This window comes from Fragaria vesca, linkage group LG5 (genome assembly GCF_000184155.1).
Source record: "Fragaria vesca subsp. vesca linkage group LG5, FraVesHawaii_1.0, whole genome shotgun sequence".
NCBI lineage: Eukaryota > Viridiplantae > Streptophyta > Magnoliopsida > Rosales > Rosaceae > Fragaria > Fragaria vesca.
Window position 1 is genome coordinate 4,042,378 of NC_020495.1, and position 15,899 is coordinate 4,058,276.

The following is a 15,899-nucleotide window of genomic DNA, read 5'->3' on the forward strand; positions in this document are numbered from 1 at the left end:
TCTTCTCTACTCTCTCTCTCTCTCTCTCTCTCTCTCTCTCTCTCTCTCTCTCTCTCTCTCTTCTCTCTCTCTCTCTCTCTCTCTCTCTCAAAGGGCGCTGTCTAGCCGACGCTGCACCGATCGCCAAAGCTCGACGACGACGGCGAAGACTGTCAAATACTTGACCATGACGATTGCCAAATCGGACTGATCTCGCTGCTCGACGACGGCCGATTCGAGCCGATCCTGATTCTCGATGACGACGATTGCTGAATCAAATCCCGATCTCGTCCATTCCAAAGCCGACGAGTTCCACCGCCTAATCCAATGGCAGCTCACTTCTCTCTGCGCATTTCTTCGTTTGGTTCCCATAATGCTTCTCTGATTCTGACTACCAATATTGCTTTTGTGCTTGTTCTTCGTGGCGATGTTTTGATTTGGAAATTGAAGCTTCAATTAGTTTAAGGTTTTGTATAACTGGATGGGCATCTGTTTTGCTATGTGCTTTATTATTGTAGAAATTCATCCTTAGCTTCTCGCACTTACTGCTCCTCACAGCGTGGACTGCTCATCAATTGTTACTAAAGTGACTTGATTCCCTAGGTGGACTCAAAGGTGAGGGAGGCGAGAAGGAAGGTGAGTCGATTCTCAATCGTGCTGATTTTAGATCAAATGTGACATTTCAAAACCTTAGATATGGATGAGTATGAGTCATGCTAGTAGCAGTAGCCATTTCGCCGTCAGTAGCAGAAAGTCTCTAATAACGACAAACGACAGTAGCAGCTTTGTTTGATTCCGAAGAATTGCCTTAAAATAAAATTGCAATAACACTTTTTTATCGGGTGCTACTATGCTACTCGGCAATGTGCTACTGTGCTACTGGTCGACAATAGCAGTTGATATGTAGTGAAGAGCATTCTGGTAAAATTATAGTGACAGATGACATGTGGATATTAGTTTATTTTAATTTGTTAATATTTGTTTTTAAATATGTAATATATTATGTAAAGAAAGTATTTGTAAACTAAAATTTGGTTAATAACTTTATAGTAATTTATTATATAATAGTACCTTTTTAAATGGGTATTATACTCGTGTTAATTATATTTACGGGTTCATTCTGTGTTAGCGAGTTAACACGTGCTTAACCCATCGTTGACTCGCGTTATTTCCTGCAGATTTTGATCGAGTCTTGTTATCAGATCGTGTCAAATTTGACAGCCTTAGTTCAAATCTCACATGATCAAGGACAAAGTAGTAACTCTCCCTTGCCTCATCAACTGTAAGCTTTGATGTTGTTTCCTGTTTGGGCTAGGAATAACGACTAGGGTTTAATATCCTTTCTGTTTATTTCTTTTTCCTTTCTATTTTTACACCCTCAAGTCAAGTCTCCAACCTTGCAAGAGTCCTATGAATATAGAATTTTCATCTGACTCTGACTTGCATCAAAATTATAACAATCGTCATCCTAGTCCATCCTGATCCTACTATAACGCCAACAAACATTTGGCCAGTTCCCAATCTCCCTTCACAGACATGCGTCGCCTGAAACAATTCGAACACACCAAAGTATCTGTTTCCCAACAAAACCAAATCCAACAAAAAAGAAAAACTGTCCCAGTCCTATAGTCTCCCACAGTTTTTGCCAGAAGTAACGTCGCCGATTACGACCCTCATTCCAGAAATCCATATTCATTAATTAGTTACTTCTTCTGGTTTTTTCAAATCAAAACCATAAAGGTTCATACATATAATCCTGTAAAATCCAACTCCATGGCTAATTCAGATCTCTCAATGGTTCTGCCTAGGGTTCTCATCGTCTCCCGCCGCACCGTCCGCAAGAACAAGTTTGTAGATTTCGTCGGTTTGTTTCTGATCTCTTAACATCTTAGGGCTAGCTTTGGCTACAAGATTTACGTGTTCATCGTGTTTAGTGGTCGTTGATATATGTTTCATTTGATATATGTAACAGGAGAATATCATCTAGATCTAATTGTGAGCTATGGAGCAGTACCTATTATTGTTCCACGAGTCAGCGGAGTCCATACGCTACTCGAAAGCTTTGAACCGATCCATGGGGTTCTCCTATGCGAAGGGGAAGACATAGATCCATCAAATTACGACGCAGAGCTCTCGGGGTTCACCTCCGAGGAGCTTCAAGAAATCGGGAAGCTACATTCAAGTGACACAGCCATAGACAAAGAGAAAGACTCCATTGAACTGAGGCTGGCGAAGCTTTGCCTAGAGAAGAACATACCCTACTTGGGAATATGCCGAGGTTCGCAAGTCCTCAATGTGGCTTGTGGAGGTACATTGTACCAAGATGTGGAGAAGGAGCTCGAGAAAGAGTGCCCGGATCGGAATCAGAGAGTGACGCATATGAACTATGATGATTACGATGGACATAGACATGTGGTGAAGGTGGTGGAGAAGACTCCTCTTCATCAATGGTTTAGAGATTCTTTGGATGATGAGAAAATGGAGATGAGGGTTAATAGTTATCACCATCAAGGTGTTAAGAGATTGGCGCAGAGGTTTGTGCCAATGGCTTTCGCCCCTGATGGTTTGATCGAAGGGTTTTATGATCCGGATGCTTATAATCCTGATGAAGGTAAGTTCATCATGGGACTTCAATTTCATCCAGAGAGGATGCGGCAACCTGATTCGGATGATTTTGAGTATCCAGGATGTGCATATGCATACAAGGTAATGCTTACATATCTAGGATCACCAAGTTTTGTTCATGCACATATAATATCGTGCCTAACTAGTATGATGTCAATGCAGGAGTTTGTTAAAGCAGTAGGAGCTTATCAAAAGAAGCTCCGTCAGTCGACGGAGTGCGTGCCGAAAGCTCCAAAGCTTAATCATGAGCTAGAGATGAAGAGGAAGAGCCTCCTAAGGAGCTTCTCAGTTGCCAAAAGCATGTATTCTAAGCGCGGAAGTATGGCAATCAAAGAATCTGAACTGGAAGTTGGAGCTGAGTTTCTAGAGGTCAGTCTGTTAAAACTGAAATCATTGAAAGAGATTAACAATATACTTACTCGTTTCAATACTTTTAACGCCGGTGTTGTATTTGCATTGTTTCAGTCAAATACAGCATTGAGTTTGCAGCAAGAAAAAAGGCTAAAGCAAATGGGTGCAACTGTGAGAAATGCTTCGGCGTATATGGAGCGAATGAAGATGGGCGAGGACAGGGAGAGAGTTGCAAGGGCCATCATTGGGAAAATGTCCATAGAGCAGATATCTGAATTGATGTCATTCTACCGCATCATGACTCAGATATGTTCCGACTCTTTAGAGAAGAAGTTAACAGACCAAGCAAGTTGATCAATTGCTTACTTATCCATCTGCTTGCTGTGCATACCATATGGTATCCCAGTGCAATATGCTGGATTTCTAAGCTTCCTTGCTAGTCAGTAGCCACTGCTTCATCTTCTGTAACAGTATAAGAAGTTCCATTACCCCGAGAAGTGCCAGAACGATTCGATGATAGTCGGTAGAAATTTGATTTCCAATAGGCGAAAGGAATCAAGAGCATCAGTTTGAGAGGGCAGCTTACTTCCCAGCCAGTGCTTTCATCGTCTGCATAGTTTTTTTACTCTGAAAGTAACCATGTATTCAACAACAATATAAGTTCCATTACCCAGCTCGTATGGTAGTTATCAGAAATTTAATCTCCATTCAGTGAAAGACATCAAAACGATAATTTTGAGTGGCTTGGGGTAAGATTACTTTCTTGTTATCTGTGGTACAGAATCTCTTAAGAGCAACAGGTTCACCACATCTCTATTTTCTGGCTAATACTAAAACTATGATCAAGCACAGATAGAACTCAAAATGATCAGGCACAGAACTTGACAAAAGGAAATGACAAAAAGACCAATTTGACAAAAACAGATTATGTATAATACTCGGTCTAACTGTTACTAAAATTCATAACACAATCAAGGTTATGACTCGTACAAATTTGGGGAACCTGAAGCTAACACTTACAAAGCATCTATCAAAATCCCCACACTAAACTTAACAGGACATTAAAAAAGAGCCTGGTATTTTCATAATATACCCTTGCTAATACATATGGAAAACAAAGCAAGATGAACTTGCTTAGGCTAACAACTTTGATTAACTAGCCCATCTATAGCTTATCTAACTCTATATTTCCTCTATTCACCTTTTGCTGAGCCTTAACACAGCCAGCATAACATGCCCAAAGGTCCACTTTCTATAAGTTTCATTCAATTTTTTTTTTTTTTCTATTTTTTTCTTTCTCTTTTCAGTAAATGAGAGAAACCCAAAACAGAGAATCACCGAAAACCAACTTGCCACCTTGAGTTTCACCGAATACAGCAAACAAGCAACTTTTGAACCAGTTAACAAAGCAAACAGGCTTCGACTATTAGAGCAACTGCAGCATCACATTTGAGTCTATCATCGACGGCTGAAGAACAGAAAGTCTGGATGATTGACCTGAAGCAGCCTTAGAAAGTCATCAGTGGCCTGCAAGAGGGAGTTCGCTAATTGTCGTTCCAATCCTCCACTAGGAGTCCACAAGCACCCTCTGAACTTGTATGAAGCAAGACCAAATACAGGCAATGACATCTTAGGGATACCATCCATATCACTAGGATATGTCACTACAGGAGCTCGGGGATCCTGTACACCTGAAAGATACATCATGTATATATAAGCAAACCATCACAAAAGGGGGAAGTTTAACCAGACAACACAACTAAAATATATTTCACACCAAATTATGTTTTTTCTCCACATATTTCTCTACCATAATGCATCTGTTTTGACATGAAAATATGCATGTGCACACCAGGAATACGACCTTTTACAAAGTTTAGTTTTATTATGCATGTCTTATTTAAATATTATTCTACCTCATGAATACCGAATAACACCTAAATGTAAACAAATCAATACAAGTAGTTTTATTCTTTTTATCTTGTCGGAAAAAAAAATTCAGGTAGTTAGAGTACTCTATATATTCCTATCACATTGTGGTAGTGATCAGAAATTGTAACTCAGAACAATACACTAACTGAAGAATTCCAAGAACAGAGGAACCTATATAAATATCAGCCTACATCTATTCCGACCACAATGTGGTAGTAATCACAAGTTATAACTCAGACCAATACAGTAAATGAAGGATTCCAACAGTAAAATTATAGAGGAGCCTATCTGTATATCAGCCCACATATATCTACTATAAGAAGAATATATAGTAGCATCTAGATGTAAACATATGAATTGTCACAGAAAAGCCTTCAATCACGAAGAGAACACCAAACACATAGATGTAAGGAACTAACAATGGAATTACTTATTACCTCCCATAGGGGTAAAAAGGGAATGGTATGACAGAAAGCACGCATCAAGATCCTTTAAAGTTGGTCCTGTTGGAATCCTGTAAATTGGATACCTGAAGCATACCACTCAAAATCAATTAATTTACTAATTGTGTACATATCATTAAAACCAACTACAGAGCTTGATAGTACCATGCAACAGAAATCCAACTGGAAGCCAGTAGATCACAACTTCTTATTGTCTTCAGCTCCGGAAAACGAAACGCAAGATCCAATATCTGTAAAACTGAGAGGTTAGAGGCCGAGACCAAGAAGCAATATTATAAAGAGCAATAAATATTACTATTTTGTTCTAAACACAATGGGAATTAGGGTACAAGTTCAGTTATAACCTTATCAGCTAAAGGCTCACGGCAATAAGGAACATCACGTTCAAAATACTCAAATAATAAGCAACCTTGTGAATTTACAGGTTCACCCTCATCACTAGAGCAGTCCTCATGAAGTGGATAATGCTGATCTCTCAGAGCTATTCTTTCTAACCTTTGAGGAATTTCACTAGACAGCATTTGATGATTCCGCTGCTTCCTCAAATATTTATCCGATTCAGAATCACAGCTACCATCACTACTAGAATCCCTAAAATCACTGTCACTATCCTCATCTGGTCGCCTATCAGACAGAAGGACCATCAGATTGCAGTACAGAAACAAACGAAATACAATTGATCGAGTTATGATGTCAAACAATCAATGACATGCACATGGTACACATTATACATAAATTCGCAAGGAGAGTGAAAAGGAAAAGCGACTCAATTAATACTACTAGAAGTATGGATTCTGATGGAAAGAGTAGCAAGAAACACGGCTAACCCAATCGTCTAGCTTCCATTTCAAAACGTCACAGCCATAAGATATTATTCTGAACGTCACAGCCATAAGATATTATTCTGACTTGCAATTGAATTATCTACCCTTTTTTCCAATGAAAAAAAGCATTTCAGACAATCAGTTCAACAGGTAATGTTGTAGAGGGAATGCATAGTGGGACACTAATGGCAGTTGCTTTTTTTTTTTTTGGGGACAGCAACAGAAAACGTGTTGTATTTGACATTTCCCCTTTATGTCTTTAGTAGAGAGGTCACACCTCACGTATAGGGAGGTGGAGATAGCCAATAATCATCATCTTCAATCCCAAAAAATATAGTAACGAAAAATGCATATTGAACACAACAATCATACTACATTTTCATTCTGCTAACATCAAATAATACTGAGCATTAGAAAACAGAAGCCACAGTTATCCAAACCGATTGCGACATCAACTAGAACTTCATCGGAAATCATTTTCACCTTTTGAGCGATAAATAAGTGAGGAGTACAGAGTGAAACGTACCTTGACTTAGAGGACACCTTCATAGAGTTGCCGTATATTTGAATACCGGATAAATAAGGAACATAGTACTGAACAACAGAGTCACTATCGTTCAAAATCAGCGGCACTCCGGCACCATAAGCACTCCACTCCTTGAACGACTCCCACAGATCACCAAGAACAAAGTACGGCTGAAACTCCACGTCACATGTACTCAATCCTCTCATCGTCGTCTGCACCAATCAATCAATCAGTACAGCATTCTAATCACAAATCAAATTCGATAAAAATCAGCAAATGAAACTACACATATTGATTCTACAAGAAATGAATAACCTTAGAGAGATACTGAGCAGGAACTGAGGGCGTAATGGACTGCAAGAACCGCTCGAGATTACTCAACGGCTTAACCACCGGCTCGCCAGCTGGAACAGCCACCGGTTTGGGATGATGCTCAACCGGCCCGGCCCGGTTCTCCGGTTCCCGGTTCAGGTTGCTGCTGCCTTTAATCGCATGCGATTGACTGGACGTGACGTCGCTCTGAGCTCGTCGGAGTTGCTCGGCGGCCTTCTGGTTCTGGTGAGCCCTGCGCGCTCTGGCCGGATTGTAAAATCGATCTTCGCCGCGAGCACGCGTCACCTGTAATCCCGTCCCCAACATATCTCAAACTACAGCTACGCCGGAAACCGTGAATCCGGTTCGTTATCGGAGCTCTTAAACCCTCGATAAAGTCAACGAAATCGGAATCGGGAAGCAGTTACTCGATCGTCACAGCGTCTGTTGTGAAATCGGTGCGAAGTGGAAACGAATCAGATCGCAGAAAACGGAAATGGCAAAACCCTAGAATGGAGGCCGGGACTGAAATGGATCTGGGAGAGGAGGTATAGGTCTGGCAAAGGAAGGTTTTCAGGGGTAAATTGGTAATATCAGTTCAGGCAGAGGAAACAGAGAAAGGAAAAATGGAGGAAGCAAAGGTTCTGAATAAATGGATGGGCAGCCACTGCGTAGGGGTGGGTAGGAGAGAAGAAGAACAATTTCCAAATTTTTTTTTTAAAAATTAAATTTAAATAATTAATTGTCATTTACTTTGGCCGCCCATGTCCACGGAATTACAATTTTGTCTTTACTTAAATGCTATTGTGAGGGTGGAATTTAGAGTTTGACGAGGGCAGATAAGGAAAACCGGGGTTATCTAATAAAGTTTAAAATATCTTAGAAGGGCGGCTTTAATAATCCGAGCTGGGGATTGGTGGGTTTGAGACCACTCGGATTAGTCATTGAGGATGGATTCGGATGTACGACACGTGTGGGTGGTGGGAAATGTTTCAACACGTGGATGGTGAGATTCTGTGGAAGTGTGGGGAGGTGGTCTTGTCCTTCCTATCCCCATTCGATTTTCTCGAGAAAATTAATAAATCTTACTATTTATTGATTTGAGCCACGAGCTTTATTAGGGGCGTGAGGCGACGCGCCGTTTTGGCTTTTGGTAAATGTACAGTCAGATCAATCCCGTTTTGATAAAATCCGTTCCAATAGGAATGGATTGATATATTTCCTTTTTCGGAAAATTGTTTTTTATTTTGTTAAATGTAATTTTCTTTTTTGGAATGAAAATTGTGTGGTCATAGCTCCAAAAGGTGGTTCAATCGATTGTATTACATCGTTGTATTTAGGTGTTTAAATTAGTTATAATTTTAAGATCGACTGATTTTGTATCATGCAAACATAAATAAGATGTTACCGACATTAGTCTTAATAGTAAATATGTACAAAATTACATTGGAATAAAGAGATATGATATCAATAAAAACAAACAAGCACAAGAAGAACTTCTTCATATCTTTCTATATTTGGCAACGGAACACAAGTTGATAATGTTGATCTATGAAATAGCTTATGGGTATGGAGCACCTAACCTAACATGAGAGTTGATAGTTTTCATTTTTGGCAATTGACCTAGTTACCTAAAGGTGTGACACAGTCAAAAATCAAACCCTTCCTATAATAAAGGTCAAATATCAAATTTCATAAACCAAAAAGGAAAACTACATCATACTTCATTGACCTTATTAGCATGACATTTTACACAACAATGCCATTTATGTTCTTGTTTTCCACTTCCAAGTTCCAGCATTGTAAGTCTCCATTATACTAATGTTTGAAGACCAACTAAGCCCTAAGGCCATGTTTGTTTCATGGATTTTAGGAGAAAGGAAAGGAAAGTGGTTGCTTTCCCGTGTTTGGGAAGCACAAGCTCAGGAAGCACTTTCCTGACAAAACGGGAAGATAGATGGGAAATCAGTTCCACTCAAAATTCATGGGAATCATTTTCCCTTCTCAGTTCCCAACTGTGGGGCCCATGACACCAACCATCATTACGAGTTTTCTGGACAACACTACCCCATCCCAAATATGCTATTGCCAATTTTACCCATCGAATCCCTTCTTCTGATAAGATTGTTTCATCATTCACAGAGTCGTTCGCGCCCTCAGTCTCGCGCCTCTTTCATCACCAAGAAACGAAGAGACGAAGGTCTGTATCAAGACTCAAGAGAGACGAACTGATTTATCTTCACTAATGAAGAATTCACATGTTCTCATCAGCCAGTTATATATAAATCCTCTGTATGTTTTTTTGGTTGTTGGTATATGATTTGTTTCTTCTTCTTCTTCAGCTTTCGTTCGGCAATCAGCCTTCTCTTTCCCAAGTAATCGAAGGTCAGGCCCCAGCTCTCTAATCTTGTTCATAATACAATTACACTCTCTTGGTTTACTTAGTGTGCTTCTGTCTGTGTATGAATTGAGAATTAATTGGAATCGCATCAATGTATTTGAAGATTTTGTGATATTTAGGTTCTGCACTCTCTTGGCCTCAATTGCTAATGATGTTGTTCTATATTAATTTTGGAATTGATTGAAAGAAAGAAAAAATGGGGGTTTTTGTAATCGCTCTTTATGTGATGAGATATATTTGATGAATGTAAACTCTTGGAAGCAATTACAAGAAGAATAGTGCTTTTTGATTCTTGAATTTATTTTGTATTTGGAACATGACCATATTACTGAGTATATGGGATACTCATATTCTGCTGGATCCTTGTAGAACCAAAATTCAAATGAAAATAGATAGGGAAGTATTCCTATTAAGGTTATTGGGGTTTGTGGGTATGTGGGGGAAATCTTAAGTGGAAACTAGGTTTTAGTAGCTTCTTTTCTGTGTTCATAAATTTGGATGATCAAATTGTAATTTGGGTTTTCTGATATACGAGGTTGATTGGAAGAATTGAAATGTTTAGAAACATGTGTGTGCAAAAGATAATCAAACAATAGGTACACTAGATCAGTATGTCCATATGAGGTGCCAATTTATGATTAATTCAATTCATCGCTAATACCAGGAAAGTGAACATGTACATATCTCTATGGCACAAATAAGTGAAATCTTGGCCTATTTGCTTGTAAAACATCATGTATCAAGAAAAAGTTTGATACTTAAACTCACAGTGTAGTTAGGCAAGAGATTAGATTTATTTTTATTTAAATTATAGGAGCTAGTAATAGCTGATATGCTTATTGATGATGTTATTTATTCATTATGTGTAATAAGCATTTCATTCTATAAATGAGTATGCTCTTTGCATCTGAAGTTGTTGGAACGCATAATGCATCATATCTCAAAGGTTTCCGAATATATAGCATTAGCCCCTACAGCTTTTATATTTTTGTCAGATGAATACCCCTTTTTATTTATTTATTTATTCAACTTGTTAAGTATGTCTCCATTTGTGGCTTAGCAGGATGGCTAATTTGGTGGCACAGCATATAGTTTGAGCTTGGTTAGCTTGCAGAGGAATGTGCACGGTTGATTAGAAAAATCAACCTGCTACTTTCTCCTTATATCATTTACTTCTGTTTGATGTTCCTATTTAGTTTCTTTTCCTGTTGTTTGGTTTGGCAGACTTCTCTGCCCTGTAAGTTCTCTTCTTGTACTTGGTGTTTTAATGCAATTCTGTTTGTCAAAAAGAAAATTTGTTCCCATCTATATCATGTGTGCTTTATTTATGGATTTGAATTGATTTGAGAATACAATGTAAGAACACAAAAGGTTATCTCAGTATTGGCAACTTATGAATCATTTGTGACAAATTTTGCTGCAGATGATGGGAGAGAATATCTAGATGTCTATGAACCCAATCAATATCATAGAAAGCATGACATGCTTGTTCTGAGGTTTCAAATCCTGCATTCTCTAGGGATAGCTATGAATGTTGTAGGAAATCTGTCGGAGCAACCAAATTCCAAAGAGTTCGGAGGACTGTAGGTTGTAGTAGCAGATGATGATAATTTAAAAAGGGATGTGACCACTAAATTGCTCCAGAACTTGGTTCTCAAGTCCAGAAGAAACACTACCTGGTTTGATTGCTTGATTAGACTTTCCATTGCTCAGATTTCATATTGTTGTTTTCGATCTCCACACGCCTGATTGGTGTTCTGGATCTTCGCATGCTTGAAAACCCATGGTAGGTTGGTGAATGTTTGAATTTTTATGATATTCTTTTTATTTTAAAAGGCAAGGATATTATGGGAACATTGATATATTTTTACTTTCCTTTCCTACACCAACCAAACATCAGAAAGGAAATCAAATGATCTTTCCTGAATACTTTCCATGTTTTACCAAACACAGGAAAGGAAACTTGACAGGAATGTTACTTTCCCATCCTCATGGAAAAGACAATGGAATTGATTTTCCTTCCATAAACCAAACGAGGCCTAAAGGAACCCAGAAGAAATAGAAGTGTCGGTCACACGATGATTATTATAAGGAAGACGTCTTCACATGTTCATCTCTGAGTTTGTCCATTTTCTTTTTTTGTTTCTGAAAATGTCATCAAAGCAACCTCGTGACCAAATTTCAGGTACCGCGTCACATTTGGTGGTTCTTAAAAACACTTCAGCTACGTCAAATTCTAATACCAAACACATGTCCATTTTGAGGATCAGATCAGACTGTCCACCACCAATTCACTAATGCCCTTCACATTGTTTTGTTTGCTTTGATGAGGACACGAAACTAGGGTTCGAACTCTATCGTGTTTAACTGTTAAATAATCATAATTGAACGACTCTCATTACATTCAACATCATCGTGATAACACGAAAATAGAGTTAAATCCAACGGTTAGAGCCGATTGCTGTAATAACTTGGTCAATTCCAGTGGCCGTAATATATTCTTGTTCTTGTTTTATAATATTGAATACTTTTGCTGCAAGGTGTGCTTGACTAGTTCCAGAATACACAAGCTAATGTCATGGTTTATTTATATGATTATATCTAATCCTACTAAACCACTCAGTTTAATACCCTCCAAAAGGGGTTTCTAATCAGTCTTTTTCCCATTAACAAAATCTGCCAAACGTGTCAACAACAAATTCAAACAAATAAAGAACCAGTCAATTCCATGGATTTTGGATCACCTACTGCTATGTACTGAACCACCCACAGGTCCACATGTGATGAATGTTAAAGATAATGCTTCATTTTCATGATATGCAAGAACTGGAATATAGTAAACATAAACTAAGAAAAGGTTTCTAGCTTCCAAGGCTCATGAACTGAATAAAAGAAAGCCTTTTTCTTCATGTAGAGCGGTAAAAGCCGGTTAGATCCACAGGGACCAAGTTACAAAAACCAGTTCAAGCACGAGGAATCAAACCTCAGACTTTGAAACAAAAGATTTTCACTAACACTGATATTAGATTATACTGGCTGTTTTCCTAGTTAACTCACAAAATATGCCTTCTACACTAAGGCTGTACAATGTCATTTGTTCTGGAATGAGCTCCTAAACTTGATATGTCAACTGCAACAAGATACCCTTAGATGAGACAGATTCAGTGTCAAGTAAGAGCGAAATTCTTACAACACCACCATTGCGGTGTAGTAAACCAGACAGGTCCCCCATCTGTCACGATTGCTACGGAACCGGATAGACAAAGTTTCATGATTCTTATTGCCGACGCTAAAAATGCCCCAATCCTTTGTCCCACTATTGTCAAGACCAAGACGAGTCGAAATGCCATCAAGATATTCAGAATCCCATTTGTTCCACCATGGAACAGCATGATCATTTGAGAAATAGATACCATCAGTCACATTAAGACCAAGTCCACTGGAAGAGACAGATCTTGAACAGCACTTGCCCAGAAATAGGATTCGATCTCCCAAACTCTCTACCCTCTTCCAGGACATCCTGCTAAAATCCAGCGAGTATACCTCAAAATAATGTTACAAGCACAGCATCTGGTTTGGGAAGCTCTCCACAAGATTCAACAAGATACTTCAGCACACCATTATTTTCATGCTCATCTGGCATTGTTACTTCATGGTAATGCCTTTCAATATGAAAAGCAGCAGGAGCAGAGGCATCGTCTCTCTTAATTGCAGCAAATATATCGGCACCTTTAATTTCACATATGTTATCATTGTTACCCATGAGATAAAAACTTACATTGGAGAAGACACCATCCACAAATGGTTCACCATCAAGCTTATGCTCAAGCCATGATTGAGCTCTTGGAACCCAAAAGGTAAGCGTATGGGAGTGACTTTGAATCAGCATGCAGATACAGTTTCAAGAGAGGGAGGCCCTGAGAGAACCATCTTGTGATACAAGTTCCATGCTCCAGGAAGATCAACTTGCTTCCGAGTGAATGGGTTAAACAATCCAATATCAAGCTTGTAAGAGCCAAGATCTCTAACTAGAATCAACCACTCTTGATATGATCCCCAGCAGTATCTACTAAACGTCTCCGGAAGCAACATCTCCCACTCTAGCTCTTGCAATATGCTAATACAAGTCCTAACCCTTTTGTCTTTCTCACCAGACATTAGGAGCCACGGGAACCCATGCCCTTGACAACCAGAAAGTTCTTGCGCAACAACACGTCTCCAAGATTTGCAAACATCACTAATAGACATACAATCCATCAAATTCAGTCGCTCAAAGATTACCTCAAGAATGTTGTCAGGCAGACCTGCCCAATCAGCATCTATATGTTTCTTCTGCTTCTTCTTTCTCCTTCTTTGCCCCATAGTAAGCTCTATGATTCCACTTTTTTACAGAAAGGATTCTGCTAAAATAAAAAATCTAAACTTGAAATTCTAACTGTGATAGATGTAAAAGAAACTTAATGTTTTGTGGAATAAATAAACTTCATTTACCAGTCGATTAAATTCAAAGTTAAAAAAATAAGAAGTAACCTTCTCGAATAAAAAGGTCACGGAAAAGTGCATTCAGGTATCAATAGTCTGGTTTATCTTCAAAGTGTAATGAACGACAATATTCTGATGGATCCGATTTATACAAAGCCAGCAGAGTGAAATATCACTATTTAGTAAGCATAAAACACCGCAGTAAGGGTCATTTACATATTTGTTGGTTGCACAATTGCGACTACACAACATAAAACAGTTGAAAAGGAAGATTTGAAATGGTCCCTTTTCTGGTAGAGAATAGATGAATGAAGAGAAATTAAATCTGAGCTTTGATTTGATCTTTTCTTGCATAGTTTTCCACTCCTTGGACACCCTAAATACATGGAATTTCTGAGAAAAAAAAAAACAATTTGAAGGAAAAGAAACCTAAATAAAAGAAACTCAGGGTGAAAGCAGTACTTCAACATTTCATTCAAGCATATATCTACCAATATTCCTCTCAGTTCATCACCGCTTTTACACTTGTAATTGATATTACTGATTCCACTCCACCTCTCAGTTCATCACATTGGCAGTTGCACAGGTAATTTTAGTGGCATGGTTATAATAACAATTAACGTTTAGATAAGAATAACATAAAACTCTAGGCAGATTTAGTTGTTGGGTCAAAGTTTACTGAAACTATAGGCGCTCCAGGTGAAACTTTATCAAAATATGCAATATCAAGTAAAATTTACTTTAACTTTCTGATATGTAATAATGTAATATAGATTGTGCTATGCAGGTTGGTGTATGCCATGCATATCAGATACAAACAAAGCTAACACATTGTATAACTATAGGTTCCTCTAAAAAAAAAATTGTATAACTATAGGTAATGCATCTATTCGGAAATCATATGTGCATATGTTATTAGTAAGGCATGCTATGTTTGATAGAATTTTGAATTTATACCCCTAAGAAGATGAGGAGCAAGCATTTTATGAAGCATGGAGATCTGCTCTTCTTGCTTAATATCTTTAAACTCTTTTTGTAACTCTAGCCTTGCGAACAGCATGTAAAGTAAAGATGAAACGGCATGAAATACATTAAAATGGATTTAATACTTAACCGCAGAATGTCATTGCTCCATCGAGCACACGTCCAAGCACAAAAATAGTGACAAAGAGCTGATATAGTAATTGACACATCAAAATAACATAAAACCTATGTACAGATTCATTATAATATGAGTTGACAAAAAGAGAACTCAATCTCATAAGCAAACTAACTCTAACTTTGGCCCTAAAATCTTGTACAGAAATAATAAAAAAAGATTTCTCATCAACGCTAGATAACTAATGTCTATAATTCATTGACCACCACACAAAATTTTGTGAGCCAAAAGCATAATTCTAAAGGAAATTAAACAAACTAAGCAAGAAAATTCAATTATTTTTATGACATTTGTAGGGAGGACGAGAGAAACATGATTGACCTCTGTGTTAAGTTGTTTCTCCAGTGGAGGTGCCAAGAGGTACAAAACCACTTTTATTCCAATAAGCTGAATTCAATTCCATAAAGAAACCGTTCAGTCAGTGAGATAATAAAGCTTTATAGATCGACATTCACCTCTTGAAAACAAAAAAAAAACAACAAGGAAAAAAAAAGAAATTAGGGAAATAGGTAATATACTGCTGTCAATATCCACCACATCAAGAGAACTCGATACCAACAGGAAATGGAAAACAAATTTTATGCTACAGAAAGACATACTATGCAACCCTGAATGATGCCAATTGAGTATAAACAAAAAAACCTAAAAGCCAAGAGCATCCTAAACTTAAACAGGGTGCAGGCTCAAAAAACCGGATGCCATAAAGAACAATAAAAGTCCCTATATTATGAATGTCAAAGAAACTAGAAGTTCCATCACCAATAGCCCTGAATTATTATAATAAAGTTGCTCCAATGAACATAAAGCATATTTCAATCACATAGACAAAATGACTAGTTCCCAA

At 38.1% G+C, this 15,899-nt stretch overlaps 4 protein-coding genes and 1 non-coding gene across 5 annotated transcripts; 3 read left to right on the top strand and 2 right to left on the bottom strand.

The window, feature by feature from the left end:
- Positions 1-41: 41 nt before the first annotated feature.
- On the top strand, positions 42-1,579 carry LOC101306135. Its single transcript, XR_184620.1, has 2 exons — positions 42-615; positions 1,158-1,579. It is a non-coding gene; the product is annotated as an uncharacterized LOC101306135 (transcript).
- A 152-nt stretch (positions 1,580-1,731) lies between these two features.
- Positions 1,732-3,691, top strand: LOC101314667 (protein NtpR-like; the record flags this gene model as incomplete). The annotated part of the gene is made up of 4 exons (XM_004300915.1): positions 1,732-1,843; positions 1,952-2,685; positions 2,767-2,973; positions 3,070-3,691. Coding segments are annotated over 4 exons (1,293 nt in total), but the record flags the coding sequence as incomplete, so codon positions are not given.
- A 174-nt stretch (positions 3,692-3,865) lies between these two features.
- Positions 3,866-7,675, bottom strand: LOC101305373. Its single transcript, XM_004298991.1, has 6 exons — positions 7,017-7,675; positions 6,702-6,913; positions 5,696-5,975; positions 5,496-5,581; positions 5,325-5,416; positions 3,866-4,646 (listed from the first exon to the last, which is right to left on the bottom strand). Exons 1-6 carry the CDS (start codon positions 7,338-7,340, stop codon positions 4,414-4,416), a joined length of 1,227 nt encoding a protein of 408 aa, XP_004299039.1. The 5' UTR covers positions 7,341-7,675; the 3' UTR covers positions 3,866-4,413.
- A 1,295-nt stretch (positions 7,676-8,970) lies between these two features.
- Positions 8,971-11,604, top strand: LOC101314957. The gene is made up of 4 exons (XM_004300916.1): positions 8,971-9,035; positions 9,156-9,213; positions 9,356-9,398; positions 10,838-11,604. Exons 1-4 carry the CDS (start codon positions 8,971-8,973, stop codon positions 10,999-11,001), a joined length of 330 nt encoding a protein of 109 aa, XP_004300964.1. The 3' UTR covers positions 11,002-11,604.
- Positions 11,605-13,296: 1,692 nt separating this feature from the next.
- On the bottom strand, positions 13,297-13,776 carry LOC101315245 (F-box protein At3g56470-like). Its single transcript, XM_004300917.1, has one exon. It carries the CDS (start codon positions 13,774-13,776, stop codon positions 13,297-13,299), a length of 480 nt encoding a protein of 159 aa, XP_004300965.1.
- Positions 13,777-15,899: the final 2,123 nt, after the last annotated feature.

Bases quoted from the DNA above. Each gene is read 5' to 3' on its own strand.
- LOC101305373 (XM_004298991.1), bottom strand. From the start codon at position 7,340: ATGTTGGGGACGGGATTACAGGTGACGCGTGCTCGCGGCGAAGATCGA. The intron at 6,914-7,016 runs GTTATTCATTTC...TGATTGGTGCAG, and splicing joins CTGCTCAGTATCTCTCTAAG to ACGACGATGAGAGGATTGAG. The intron at 5,976-6,701 runs GTACGTTTCACT...TCTGTCTGATAG, and splicing joins AAGGTGTCCTCTAAGTCAAG to GCGACCAGATGAGGATAGTG.
- LOC101314957 (XM_004300916.1), top strand. From the start codon at position 8,971: ATGGGAAATCAGTTCCACTCAAAATTCATGGGAATCATTTTCCCTTCT. The intron at 9,036-9,155 runs GCCCATGACACC...CATCATTCACAG, and splicing joins TCTCAGTTCCCAACTGTGGG to AGTCGTTCGCGCCCTCAGTC. The intron at 9,214-9,355 runs GTCTGTATCAAG...CTTCTTCTTCAG, and splicing joins CAAGAAACGAAGAGACGAAG to CTTTCGTTCGGCAATCAGCC.
- LOC101315245 (XM_004300917.1), bottom strand. From the start codon at position 13,776: ATGGGGCAAAGAAGGAGAAAGAAGAAGCAGAAGAAACATATAGATGCT.